Genomic DNA, 14,597 nt, shown 5'->3' with positions numbered 1-14,597 from the left:
TGATGATTTAATCCTCCAGCCAACCAGGTGTGACCTCATGCAACTTCACACACTTCTCTCTCACATGCCATTACACAGAGTCAGCATCTAGTGTGACAGCTGGGATCAGTCTCCCAGGTGGAGAACTTCACAGGGAATACTGAAGCCACTGAGGGATTCCTCCCTGATGAAAACCACTGTGATTTTGAAGGAAAGCTACACTCCTAGACATGGACTAACCTTTACAAATAACATCCCCCCTTTACTCTGACCTGTGATCTTTCATTCTTTGTACACCTGTTTCCATTCACCCTCCCTTTTCTGACTCCTTTTTTTCTTCTATTGCTCCCTTCATACCGACATCGCTCTCTTCCCCTTGTCTTCTTGCTTCCCTCCCCCAGTTGTCTCTCCTTGTCTCTTTTTCTCTCTGTGTCTCTGGGGTTTCTGTCCCCTTTCTTGCTGCCAAGCTGGATTTCCTGCAGGTGAAGCATCTGAAGAGGAAGAGGAAGAGCAACTACAGTGTGAGAGAAACACAGACACTCATCAGGGAAATCCACAAGAGGACGGACGTGTTGTTCTCCAGACAGCAGGTATAGATTTCTTCTTCTCTTCTCTTAGACAGATCAACCGCAGCACAAACCAATTATCACTTATACAGTAGCAACTTCTTTTAAGTCGTTTGTAACCTCTTGTTAAATATGTGAAAATAGTTTTCCAACTAGTTGTTTAACGTCATTCATAATTACGGATAAAAAAACGTTGTCTTTGACACAAATAACTGACATGCATATCCAAAAAGCAAATATACAATTATAAGTCAGATAAAGAGTAAACCTAGACCAACCAACCGGGTCCCATATAGGTCAGCTGCTACGTAAAATGAGTGCAGTGCAGGAAGGCGAAAATATATTTGAAATAATTTAGCAGTATTTCTATTATCACCACCAGAGAGCACTGACACATTTCATTTTTCCTAACCAATATATGGGATCCTTGTCAAAAATGTTTTGTATATGTGGAAATAAAATGTAAAGTGTCAAATATCTACAATGGTATTGGCCTCAAAATGATCCTCCGGCTGTACTATAGAGGAGCATTTTGTTTTACAGACGTGTCAGCTTTTTTTTTTGTAAAACTGACAGTTCTGTTATTTTGACAGCCATGTTACAATTGTTAGAATAAAACAATACAATTGTTGTCTGTCTTGCTTCTCTTCTCTTTGTGTGTGAACAGAACACAGCCATTAATGAGTTGAAGAGACAGGCATGGGAGGAAGTGGCTCAAGGTGTTAATTCCCTGGGGGAGGGAGAGCTACGCACTGCCGCTGAGGTGTGTTTATTTCAATGTTTGAATCATACTTTTATACATATATAACCTATTAAACACCAGTACCTTTCCTTCCTAATCTCCTGTGCAGGTGAAGCGTCGATACCTGGACTGGCGTTCACTGGTGAAGAGAAAACAGCTTCGGGCTGAGCTCTCTCTCTCCTCCTCCTCCTCCTCGTCTGTGGCCCTGAAGACTGAGTATGATCAGTTCTCCCCTGAGCATGAGGCAGCTTCTCTGGGATCTGGGTGTGACCAGCTGCTTGACCTCTCATGCCTCTCGAAGGACTGTCACTGTGACTGGCCGGAGCTGGCATCTCTCGGGGAACCGAATGGGCAGGCCATGATGGGACCGCTGGGTGTGAAGATGGAGGACGATGTCAGTGAATACCGAGTAAGAAACAAAACACAGTTGTGCCTGTGCGTGTACGATAACTATAGATTAGATATTCTAATTAAACCTTAGAGTCCATTAATTAAATTAGCATGTAAATGAGGACAAAATGATTTCCTCAAATACCTTCATGTTTTTTGATAGAGAGCTCACATTAACAGTGTTCATGTTAAGACAAGTTGCCTATATTGAGATGCAAGTAGTTTTTAATGTGTTCATTAGCTTAATTAATATCCTCATTGGCAGAGGTAGTTATGTTAAACACAGCACAGTGATGATGCCAGCACATTTCGTTGCTCAAGTGGCTCTCGTTAAGCCGTCTTTTTGATTGGGCTCATCTAGGTCCACAAGGTAAAGATCAAATTAAATTAAGGGATGTGTTAATTAATTAAGATTTATTCGAACATGACATGTAAATGTTACTTTCTTTTGCAATTGCATTTAGATGTGTTCACATATACAATCATCATCTGTTCAAACTGTGGTATTACAATCATCCACAATCATTCTCTAAAAAATGTCCCGCTCTATCTCTTAACAGTGTAATTAACCTGTTTCCCTTCATAATATCAGCCAGACAATCTGCAGTAGGAAAAGGGGTAATCGCGTTGAGTCTCATCTGTATTCAGAGACATTCATTTAAAAACTGCCAAACATTCTTTATACAGAAAAAGGAAATCAAAGCTGCAGAAGCACAGATCTCCTGATTTTTTGTCTCTGTAGGTCAAATTCCAAAGAAAACTTGCAAATCATGTGTGAAACTAGTGGAGTGCCCCTTTAAGAACCTCCTTCTCTCCTTCTAGCTGGATGGTGATGGCGAAATGGGAGATGGAGAATTAGATGAAGATGATATTCCCTCCCTCCTCAGTGACATTGAGTCACGTGGTGAGGGGCATGTTGGTGATGTTTACTCCCACAACGACTTGGACATGCTCAGCCCCTCAAAGGCTCCGACCTCGACTACCAACAGAGGCCTTCCACTCGCTGGTGGCGTGATGGGGACGCCGGCCCATGCTCTGGGTGGACTAACCAATCATGAAAACATGGGGTCGGGGTTTCTGGTTGCCATTGAGAAACAGCGATTAGAGCTGGAAAAACATCGCCTGGTTGTGGAAACTGAACGCCTGGCAGTGGAGAAAGAGCGACTGGTGGTGGAGAAGGAGCGACTTCGTCAGATGGAGGTAGAGAGGGAAAGGCTGCAGCTGGAGAGAGAGAGGTTACAGGTGGAAAGGGAAAGGCTGAGGCTTCTGCTCCTCAGCCAATCAGAGCAGGTCGACTCCTCCTTTTACCTGCCACCACAACAAGGCCCGCCTTCATCCTCCACGTCTTCTTTGTCTTCCACTCATGATGGACAGAGGGAGAGAGATAAAAAAAGTAAAGGCTGGAAGCCAATGGTGGATCTGGAGACAGAAAGGATCAAACTAGAGAAGGAGAGACTGCAGCTGGAGAAAGAGAGGCTGCAGTTTTTTAAATTTGAGGCAGGCAGACTGCAGATTGAGAGAGAACGCCTCCAAGTGGAGAAAGAGAGAATGCAGCTGCACAAAGATCATCAGGGCCACTGAGAGAGAGAGACAGAGAGAGACATTAGATTTTTTACCAGATTCAGGGGTACTTATACTAATACTGAAAACAACCCAGAATGTGAATTGCATGAGCAGCTGTTCCTTTAACAAGTTCCTCACACACACATCCTTAAGATGTGTGAGGCACTTAAATGATCATTCCTGACTTGAAATCTGGCCAAGGAGAAGACTGAGAGAGAGGGCTGTCATGTTTATGACCAACATGATAAAGCAGTGCCTTATGATGTCTTCATAAAATGGGTGATAGGACAGAAAAGATGCCATGATGATAAAATCTAGGATTTGTTTGGCTGGTTAGCCTTGAACATATTTGATTCATGAAATGTTTAGTACCTCATCCAAATACACTAATGCACAAAATGTGCAGTATTAAACATGACATGGTGGGATATCAATGCAAAACATCCTTACCTTTGAAGAAATGTTTTATAATGTTATATATGAAAGAATGGAATCATGTAGTCTTACTCTGCATTCATGCACCAAATCCGTGCCAATTTTTTCTACTGCATGGGTGCTCGTTTGTATAATTCAGCTTCCAACATTCAAAAACAAAAGCACAATATTGTTACTTGTACAGAGAGATGTTTATGATATTTATGTTTTGCTGTCAAGTGCTTGTGTTAAAATATCAATGACATGGTAATGCTTGTGACTTTTTAAGACACTTCCTCATTGGCTTCACTTGGCAGAACTGGAGGTTGCCGTCTGGTCATTGCAACAAAAGTACAGGGGTTACTAACAATATTTACAATGACTGTTCAATAAGTCATGACAGTGTGAAAGTGTGAAACAATACCCAACCCAATCTCATGGGAAGGTGTATAACACATTTCTGCACGTCACTAGTACGCATTTTGTCTTTTTGCATGTCATTTATACAGCACTTTTCGTGTGGCATTTATACACTATAAGGTTAATTTTGTGAAACGCCTTTCCATGTGTCTCACTTAGGTTTAAGAAAACGCAATTGTTGGGCTCAACTACATCAACCAAGTACAATATGTACGTAAACAACGTAACATAAGTACAGATAAAACGTAACCACAGTGGCATCGTTGTTTGGCAGATACATTTACTTTGCAGTCTGTACAGAGTACATGGCGAACAAATGACACGCAGAAAAGCATAAAGGCGTTCTTATTGCACACTAAATGATCTAACATGACAAATTGTCGAGTCATTCATACAGTATTTGGTGAGAGCAGACTGCAATACCAGGACCCTGAAACTGAAGCATCTTGAATGGAATCCAGCCATCATTAATTTGATTATATACACCCGTTAATCTTCCTTTTGTGACATGTCAGAATGTCTGCTGTGAAAAAAAGGACCATTAAGATGTGCTGTTTTTGCCATTAAGATTTCGAAAAGAGCCTGAACATCTACCATGGGCAGGTACTGGAAGTTATGGTGTGCATGCTAGAAAAATGTAAATTAAATATTCCTTTAAATGCTTTGTTTTCTCCAGTTTTGTTGTGCCACTGTCTGCTGGAAACTATATTTTGCTAGTGTGTACTGAAGATTATGTCGTCCAACGCATCAAACCCACTATCCCATTTGGTTATTTTGTAAAGAATAACTCCTTTTTAATGTTTGTCTGTTTAAGCAACTTGATATCAGGTCACATAACTGGCCTAGCAGCCCTTTTATTACTTTCTTCTAATATATGTATATATATATATATATATATGTACTTATAATGTTTTTTTTATGATTTCTTACTAAGTCCATGTACCTCTGTGTTGATAAATTATTTGATATTTTTTGCTGAGGAAAAGAAATGTGACCTCCAGACAAAATCTGTAATCTGTAATGATCAGAGTTTAATAAAATCTGTTACCCATTCAAGCCCCAAAGTACTGCTTTTGAAGGCCACCCTCTGTGGTCTCTCTCTTGCCTTGATGTACTCTGTATTGCCTTTGAAGAATAATGGTAAAAGAGAATGAGAAGATAATTAGAAAAAAACTTTCGTCTCTTCGGTATTTATGCTCCTCAGGAAGCCAATGGGGGGTTCCTTGGATCAATGCAGGCTAATAAGAAGAGACAAGTGTTTAAAATCACTTTGAGAGCACTGATGTGCTTTACAAACTCTGCATCTCTAAAGAGTCAACTTTTTGGAGGATTTCGGTACAATGATGTAACCCAGTGACACTTGTTAATTATTTTTTTTTGCATTTCATATTTAAATTGCTTATAGTATTTGTGTCATAGTGGTATGAAAGCTCTTTACTGCAGAATTGAGGCATACAATTTGAATTGAACAAAGACAATAAAGCCGGCAAGAGAGCTCTTATAAACTCTTAAATCACCTGCTTCTACAGATTCTTATACAAACTTGCTGTGAGGAATTAATTGTATGTATATTGAGTGTCTGTGAGGGGGGTTTGAGGAATGTGAGGTGTGAACCTGCGGTAGAAGAAAGTAGTTGACAGAGGTGTCTGCCCAGGACAATGGGTCAGGATCCAAGGGGGAGCTTATCAGATTTCAGCCAATCGTGGAGCTGATCGATAGGCTGAGGAATGTAACTTTGGGGGGACAAAAGGACTGTAAATCTGAGGAGAGATTCAGACCTCCTCCGGACCATGATGCAGACATGTCTCGTGGCTCAGACGGGGCCTCACTTTCATGAAATTGATATGTTTGTTTTGTTATTAATAGTGTAATTAGGGCCCGAGCAACCGACAACGTCGGGCCGCGAAGGCCCTATTGAAATTCAAATACACATAGTACATCGGGCGCATATTTGGGAGACTTGCCATACTCGAAAACTCATCAAATTTTGCACACTTGTCAGGCCTGGTGAATATGTATATAGATATAGGTTGCATATTTGTGTGTAAATAAATGGCTCTCTAGCGCCCCCTAGAATTTGGACCGGCGATGCCCCTCAGCCAGTATGTCCGATTTACTTGAAATTCAACACGCATGTCCACCTCCTCTAGATCTACAAAGAAGTCTCTCAGATCCTTAAACTCCGCCTTCTTAGATTTTCCGCAATTTTTAATTTTGTGACAAACACATTTTTGCAAACTTCTCCTACACGCTGATTTTGATTGAAACCGAATTTGCTCTGAATCATTATTGGATCTACATCATCAAAAGTTATCAAAAGCTTTTTGATATCTCTTTGCGTTTACAAGATATGGACCAATAAACTTCTTAGGGTTGTGGCTTATATATCAAAATACACAACTTCCCAACCATTTGTCCTAAAATCACCAAATTTGCAGCTTATGTGCACATCGCATCCTGTAACATACCCTGACATTTTTATTTAATTCAACCACTAGGGGGCACTACAGTAAACCTGCCATGTTGTGCTTTTTTGTCACTTTTTGCAGTTTTCAGCCTTTGTACTTTAATGAACTCCTCCTAAAGAACTCATGGGATCAACCTCAAATTTGGTCATGATGCTCTTCAGGCCTTTGTGATGAAAAGTTATCAAATTGGTGAGTTTTCATGGAAGAACCTTGACGAACCTTGACGAACCTTGACGTGGCGGCTATTTTGCCTTCGGAATGAACAATAAAGTTGTTATAACTCCAAGGTACATTATTCAATCTTCATCATGAATATTACAAATTAATAAGGTATATTTATTTCCAGTTTCGGGTTCAAAGCAAAGGACGATGGTGACTGTATCACTTGTCGCACCCGCGTTGGTGACCGCACGTCACGTAGATCCCTCGATGGTGACTGTATCACTTGTCGCACCCGCGTTGGTGACCGCACGTCACGTAGATCCCTCGATGGTGACTGTATCACTTGTCGCACCCGCGTTGGTGACCGCACGTCACGTAGATCCCTTGATGGTGACTGTATCACTTGTCGCACCCGCGTTGGTGACCGCACGTCACGTAGACGTCACGTCAAGAACAAGAGCAAGAAGAACTCCACAAAATAATTTTTGTTACAAAGTATTTCTTGGGAAGATGAACACTAGAGAGACCTTCTTCCAAGGCGTACAGGTGTCTTTACAGTAAATATAACAGATATTTAAACATAAAAAATGGCTGTTATGACACAACTCTCTAGTGGGCAAGAAACAGTACAAAGTCATATATTTGTTACCAAGTATTTCTTGGGAAGATGAACACTAGAGAGACCTTCTTCCAAGGCGCACAGGTGTCTTTACAGTAACAATAACAGATATTTAAAAAATAAAAAATGGCTGATATGACACAACTCTCTAGTGGGCAAGAAACAGTACAAAGTCATTTTGTTACAAAGTATTTCTTGGGAAGATGAACACTAGAGAGACCTTCTTGCAAGGCGTACAGGTGTCTTTACAGTAACAATAACAGATATTTAAACATAAAACATTAATATAAAAATGCTGAATCGACACAACTCTCTAGTGGGCAAGAACAACTCCACAAAATAATTTTTGTTACAAAGTGTTTCTTGGGAAGATGAACACTAGAGAGACCTTCTTCCAAGGCGTACAGGTGTCTTTACAGTAACAATAACAGATATTTAAACATAAAAAATGGCTGATATGACACAACTCTCTAGTGGGGAAGAAACAGTACAAAGTAATTTTGTTACAAAGTATTTCTTGGGAAGATGAACACTAGAGAGACCTTCTTCCAAGGTGTACAGGCATCTTACTAGTAACAACAACAGATATTTAAACATAAAACATTAATATAACAATGCTGAATCGACACAACTCTCTAGTGGGCAAGAACAACTCCACAAAATAATTTTTGTTACAAAGCGTTTCTTGGGAAGATGTGTGAGGAATTTAAGTACAATAGTTTGATTTAAAGCACACCTAAAGAAAGTATAAAATATCATATGTTCACAAAATATTCACTTATGTAATGTATAATAGGTTTACAGTATATTCACTTGTAAAGGATAGTATAAGTGTAGCATATATTACTTACAAAAGTGTTAAACCACACAATCTTAATCAATTGAATGTATTAGACTAGAAGTATAGTAGTTGACTGTTTAGAGTAGAGAGAGGGCAAGGAGAGGAAGGGCGAGAGTTTCAGAGTTTTTCATGACCATATATGGAGATGTGATGGGTCGGAGGTGAATCGGCGCCGCGGGAGACAGGACGGTGGTCAAGTGGGGGTCGGATGGACGAAGCTTTTACGAGGAGGTGGACCAACGGACATTACCAGGATCATCATATGGACCAATGGAGAGCATGGTCTGAGGCCAGGAGGAGACAATTGAATTTTAGCCAGCCACTGAAGTTGTTACTAGATTTTGAATGTAAACCGTTGACTTTTGGGTATAAAAACATTGTTCGGAGAGACACTATTCAGTTCTTGGCGATCTTCTTTACTGTAAACTGGCGTTTGTTGGCCGGTTAGGGGGGGAGAGTCTTTGAACTCGGTTTCGCGATTCCTTACTGTCGACAGTGTAATTCAGTTTGTAATTGTCTTTTTAGCATTTGTGAATTATAAATACTTTTTCATTGTAAGCCGGATCCAGCTGATTTTTCTTAGCGTGACTTTGTTGCTCAAACAACAACGAAAGAGCGAGAGGTCCGCGGCCTCCTGCGAGCAGAGGTCTCATTCCATTACAGATGAACACTAGAGAGACCTTCTTCCAAGGCGTACAGGTGCCTTTACAGTAACAACAACAGATATTTAAACATAAAAGATTAAAATAAAAATGCTGAATCGACACAACTCTCTAGTGGGCAAGAACAGCTCCACAAAATCATTTTTGTTACAAAGTGTTTCTTGGGAAGATGAACACTAGAGAGACCTTCTTCCAAGGCGTACAGGTGTCTTTACAGTAACAATAACAGATATTTAAACATAAAAAATGGCTGATATGACACAACTCTCTAGTGGGCAAGAAACAGTACAAAGTAATATTGTTACAAAGTATTTCTTGGGAAGATGAACACTAGAGAGACCTTCTTCCAAGGCGTACAGGTGTCTTACTAGTAACAACAACAGATATTTAAACATAAAACATTAATATAAAAATGCTGAATCGACACAACTCTCTAGTGGGCAAGAACAGCTCCACAAAATCATTTTTGTTACAAAGTGTTTCTTGGGAAGATGAACACTAGAGAGACCTTCTTCCAAGGCGTACAGTTGTCTTTACAGTAACAATAACAGATATTTAAACATAAAAACACACCAACATTTGAAAAAAGGGAGAACTGTCACTTTTTTCCACTTCAAGCACTGAATATAACAAAATAACAATACAAGAAAATCAAAGAGGAAAAACTTACCCCAATAGGTGTGTGTACCTGTGAGAGAGGAGAGAGAGAGAGACCTATACCTACCGTATACCTGCTGCAAGACTTGAACTAATCTTTACAGCTAAACTAACCAACAAAAGCTATTCATGAAAGTCATTAAACGACAGTCACAACGTGAAAAGTGGCATCGTTTTCTCCTTCCACGAACGATGGACATTTCCCGATGTTTCTTGATGATCTACTGGTATCAGAAAGTTAGATATAATGAGAAGAAACTCTAAGTAGTATTTCTAATCCGATCAGCTCCACTGTGTGACTGCCAAGTGGTTTGTCCAATATGTAGAGAATACCTTCTAGTAGTAGAAGGAGTCCTGTCTCTCAAGATGTCAGTGACATCTTGAGAGACAGGACTCTGCATAAATTAGAACACGGAACAATTGTGTCTCACACACACACACACACACACACACACACACACACACACACACACACACACACACACACACAAAACTTCAGATACAATAGTCAATCATACATATATATATGTATACTGTATGTATATATATATATATATATATATATATATATGTATAGAAATATATGTATATGTATAAATATGTATATATATATATATATATATATGTATATATTTACTAATTTACTGAGTTTTTTCAAATGGCACTAAAATAATGCTATGAGTTTAAGATTGTGAATAAGTAGCCTGACTGTTCCAACCAGAGCCTCCTCATTACACTCGCTTGTATTGACATGTTGGCCGTTTCATAACATTGAAAAGGTCTTTGTTTGGTCATGTGGTATTTGCTTTTTGAGGAAAAGGAGAGGAACGTGGTCGGTCATTAATCTGTATGTAACTATGTGCATAATGACACATTTAGTCCTGCACTCATCAAACTGGCTATATCTCAGCATTATACATAGTTCAATGTGAACCATAGGCAGTATTGAACATGGTTCACTCAAATAAAAGTGGAAAATCTGTGATTAAAATACACATCTGGTCGTGAACAATTACAAAGTGTCATCAAAGTATTTCGTGGGAAGATGAACACTAGAGAGACCTTCTTCCAAGGCTTACAGGTGTCTTTACAGTGACAATAACAGATTTCCTCGTCTAAAAACACAACATAAAATTCACTATATTATATTCATTATATCACCACTCTCCAGTTGGCAACTAAATACTCCCAAACATCCTTTTGGTCAGACACTCTCCAGTGGACCAGAAGTTTGGCCAGTGTGGTTAAAACTTGCATCACCTTCATTCAAGAAAAGTCTCTTGGGGCCATGCTCTAAACCGTACCGGAAGTCGGCTATGATTTTGATTTTTGTGTCATTTTTTGATAGATTTTTGTCCATTCGTAGTTGCTATACTTTAACGAACTCCTCCTAGGGAATTTGTCTGATCCTCTTCAAATTTGGTCAGTAGCCTACAATCTGAGAACCTTTGTGATTAAATATTATTAAAAGCTTTATGTTTGGTTGAATGGCTTAGCCATAGCGGGCGGCTACTTTACGTGATTCCCCATCAAAAAAGCTGATGTAACTCAGCTGGACTTGTTCCAAACTGTCCTAAACTTCCCATGCTTGATAACACTCATGGCCTGAGGATGTCTGCAAGCTAATTTTCACTAATACTCACAGTGCCACTTGCTGGCGAAAGGAAATCTGCGTTTTCTGACAAACGGCATCCGATTTACATGACTTTTACAAGATGCGGTTTACACTTGATATAGAGCAACATAATGCATGTTTGCGCGTGTTCTGTAGCGCCACATAGCAGATACAGGACGCGGTGGACTATTTGCAAAGCATAATTTCCAGCGTCAGGCGGTCCACGCGGGAAAACAAATTCCGACTCGCGGACGCGCTGTCCGACGGTCGCGGACGTTCACGGCCATGCCGGCCGGAGTCCCCGCCAGCACCCCCGACGTGCGGGAGGATGCGAGGGCCCGTTCATTGCTGCTCGCAGCTTTAATTCGGTTTGTAATTGTTTAGCTTCTGTTTGTTATTAAATATCTTTTGATTTGATTTTAACTCGAACCAGCTTATTTTTTGGCCCTGCTCTGCTGACTAAAGACGCAGCAGTAGGAGACATGCGGCCTTCCCTGTGTCTGCGAGAAAGTTGACACCCTAACAATGCACGCTTACACACATGGCGTAACTCAAAGCGGACAGATCGAATCACAAAGACTAGTTTATTTTTTCTGAAAAAATAAAAAGGGTTCTTTTGTTGTCTGCCTGTGAGATGAAATATATATATAAAAGGTTCCCTCAACACCGGAGGCATGCAGTGACTGGGCTGACTGCTGTGTGTCAGTCATTGTCTGAGACATGGCAGCAAATGCCAGGTGGAGAATAAAATACTACAATATTTATTTTTAATACCGTGGGACTGTTTTTTACATTTTTTTTAAACTAATACTTAAAATCTTCTTTTATTATGTCCTTCCTTACCTATTACGGTAATTCAGTCAAATTAGGAAAATCGAGTTAGGCTGTACAATTGTACAGTTCAGAGCTTTACATCTAAAATGAAAGAAATACATCAAGGATTCTCAGCAGAGCAGAGAAAGCTGTAAGGATATACTGAAACATTGTCCACGGACTGAGATGCCCTCAAGGTCCTCTGGCTCACTGTTCCACTGGTGACGAAGATAAAAACTAAAAAGCTGCCTGCTCATAGCATACAGATCTCACTCTTGCTACAGATAAAAGGTCTCTGCCCATGGATGGGTCTAAAACCTTAAGAGCATGTCTGACATTCAGTATACCCAGGTGTTTTGAGATTTTGAAAACAGTTTATGTCGACCTTAGAGATGATCTTATGGTCGCAGACTTGCTGCAGAATTATGTACAATTTTCATTTTACTGAGGTTTTTCTTTAATTGGTGGGAAATACAGTTATGCTACTAAATAATCTCTTTGCTGTATCATTTTGGCAAGTTAAAATGCTCTATGTGTGACAGTTAAAGGAAACAATGTTCTAATTTAATTAGAACATTGAAATTAGAAATAAATTTTCAGGTTTGTAATTGTATTTCGGCTTTCTACTTGAACATGTTCACATGCTTTAATGTTCAAAAAACACTTTCTTTTTCTCATTCTGTATTAAACAATTCTTGGTGAACTTTGTGGAGTTTGAGATTGGTGTGAAGTTATTCAAAGCTGGAAAGCGAAGCTGTTTAAGAGAGTGACATTATAATGGCAAAGGCTACACAATTTTAAATTGTTTTTAAAATGTTAGTTGGAATAAAAGAGCATGAAGGTTTGATGTTCACTTTGTACAGCGGTTCAGTTTCAGCCATTCTAAATTAGGCAATGTTAGCTGTATATTCTGACACAGAGTGGAGGGGCAAGATATATTTCAGGCTTTCAGATTAATACACAACCCAAATGTTGTTATCGTGTAATGTAAGGTAATATTGTTGTGACCATTGGGCATTGGATTTAAGAAGCTGTGACTAGTTTCAAAAAGCACCCTGGGGAAATGCTGATTTTTTCACCGAGCTTCAAAAACTTGATGTGATTCACATTGGTAGTATTTCTTCCTCTATCAGCCTCTCTACAATTTCTTCTGAGATTTGCCAATGATTAGAAGGTGACTTGCACTCCTAGTTTACATTTAAAAATTGTCAAATATACGTATCACAGGATGAGGGAATACTTGGCCGCAAAGCAGCACATATTTAGTTTTCACTGCGATTGGAAAGAGCTACGATAATCATACTGAAAGAAACCTTTGGTTTTTAATCAACTTGTAATCAGTTCCGTTTGATTCACTCTTTAATCTAAATCAAACATATTTTAGTCAAACTTTTCGGATAGCATTAGAAATGAATAAAAGTCAGATTTATTCAGTCAGTCAGAAAATAATATTTGTAGCAATCCAGCCATGTAGAGTCACATGTGTGTTCATTCGTTGTCATCAAATGTCTTGTATGACATAAAGTCTGTAAATGTGTACGGAATCTAGTAAGTGCACATCTCAGCAGTCCACCTGTCCAACAGCTACAAGGACAAAACAGCATGGCCACAAGCTGCTTGTGTGTGCTGACAGTGTTGGTGGAATTCAATTTCCTATCTGATCATGAGAGACACCTCAAAGAAAAAGTAAGAGAGGGGCTGTGAATGAGAAATCAGGGTTTGAAATGGATTCTCCAGAGAGAGGAATGCAGAAAAATGGATAAATGAAGTATGACAGGATGTGGGAGGATAAAGAGAACGAGCAGAGGAAAAGAGAGGGAGAACAGACGAGAAATGGGGAGGGGCAGAACACGATGAGAGTAATGCAGAGTTGAGGGAGGGAAAGACAGACTGAGATGAAATGAGCCAATAAAAATGAAAAGGTGAAAAGGCTGCTGTCGCTTCACAGTGACAATAAAAGAGGTAGATTGAAGGTGTGTGTGTGCATTTGCACGTGAAGGTGCAAGGTCAAAAGGTTGGCGGAACCACCTCAAAATTGTTATTTTGCTTCATCTTTGGGTAAATGGGAAATACTTGTCAGTAATAACCCAGCATGCTGTGTGTGTGTGTGTGCGTTTGTGTGTATGTGTGAGTGTGTATGTGTGTGTGTACGTGCGCGTGTCTCTTTGTGTGAAAGAGATGGGAAATAATGGGAAATACTTGTCAGTGATGGCTCTGCATTAGAAGTGTTGGGTCCCCACGGATTGAAAAAATGAGCCCAGATGACAAAATCGCAGCAGGGAATTTAACCCCGTAACAGCTGGTCTACAACAGCAGAGACTGTACACAGTGAGGCTTCAAATAAACAGAACAGATACACATTAAAACTCTGGTGAGGCTTAACATTTCAGCTGTTCTTGAGGATATTTCAAAGCCACTGAGTAATTGATTTGAGCTCCGGTATGAAGGTTAAATCCCACACTATAGCTGTGTTGTAATTGTCGATACACCGATGGACTACAATGGAAATGTCCACCACTTTGGTCCAGATGGAAATATCTCAACAGTTATAAAATGGATTGGCACATCATTTTGGACAGACATCCATGGTCCCCAGATGACAAATACCGCTGACTTTGGTAATTCCCTTGACGTTTCCTCTGTTGTCAACCTCAGGATGACATTTGTGTCTTGACAACTATTGAAT

At 39.8% G+C, this 14,597-nt stretch overlaps 1 protein-coding gene across 1 annotated transcript; it reads left to right on the top strand.

Annotated features, from left to right (window-relative positions):
- Positions 1-272: 272 nt before the first annotated feature.
- msantd4 (Myb/SANT-like DNA-binding domain containing 4 with coiled-coils) lies at positions 273-5,518 on the top strand (the record flags this gene model as incomplete). Its single annotated transcript, XM_068735206.1, has 4 exons — positions 273-569; positions 1,213-1,308; positions 1,397-1,696; positions 2,500-5,518. Coding segments are annotated over 4 exons (1,452 nt in total), but the record flags the coding sequence as incomplete, so codon positions are not given.
- Positions 5,519-14,597: the final 9,079 nt, after the last annotated feature.

Source organism: Cebidichthys violaceus, unplaced genomic scaffold (assembly GCF_023349555.1).
Source record: "Cebidichthys violaceus isolate CVI_PGR_0920_01 unplaced genomic scaffold, fCebVio1.0.p SCAF_1, whole genome shotgun sequence".
Classification (NCBI taxonomy): domain Eukaryota; kingdom Metazoa; phylum Chordata; class Actinopteri; order Perciformes; family Stichaeidae; genus Cebidichthys; species Cebidichthys violaceus.
Note: the sequence above shows the minus strand (reverse complement) of the source record. Positions and strands in the feature narration are given on the sequence as shown.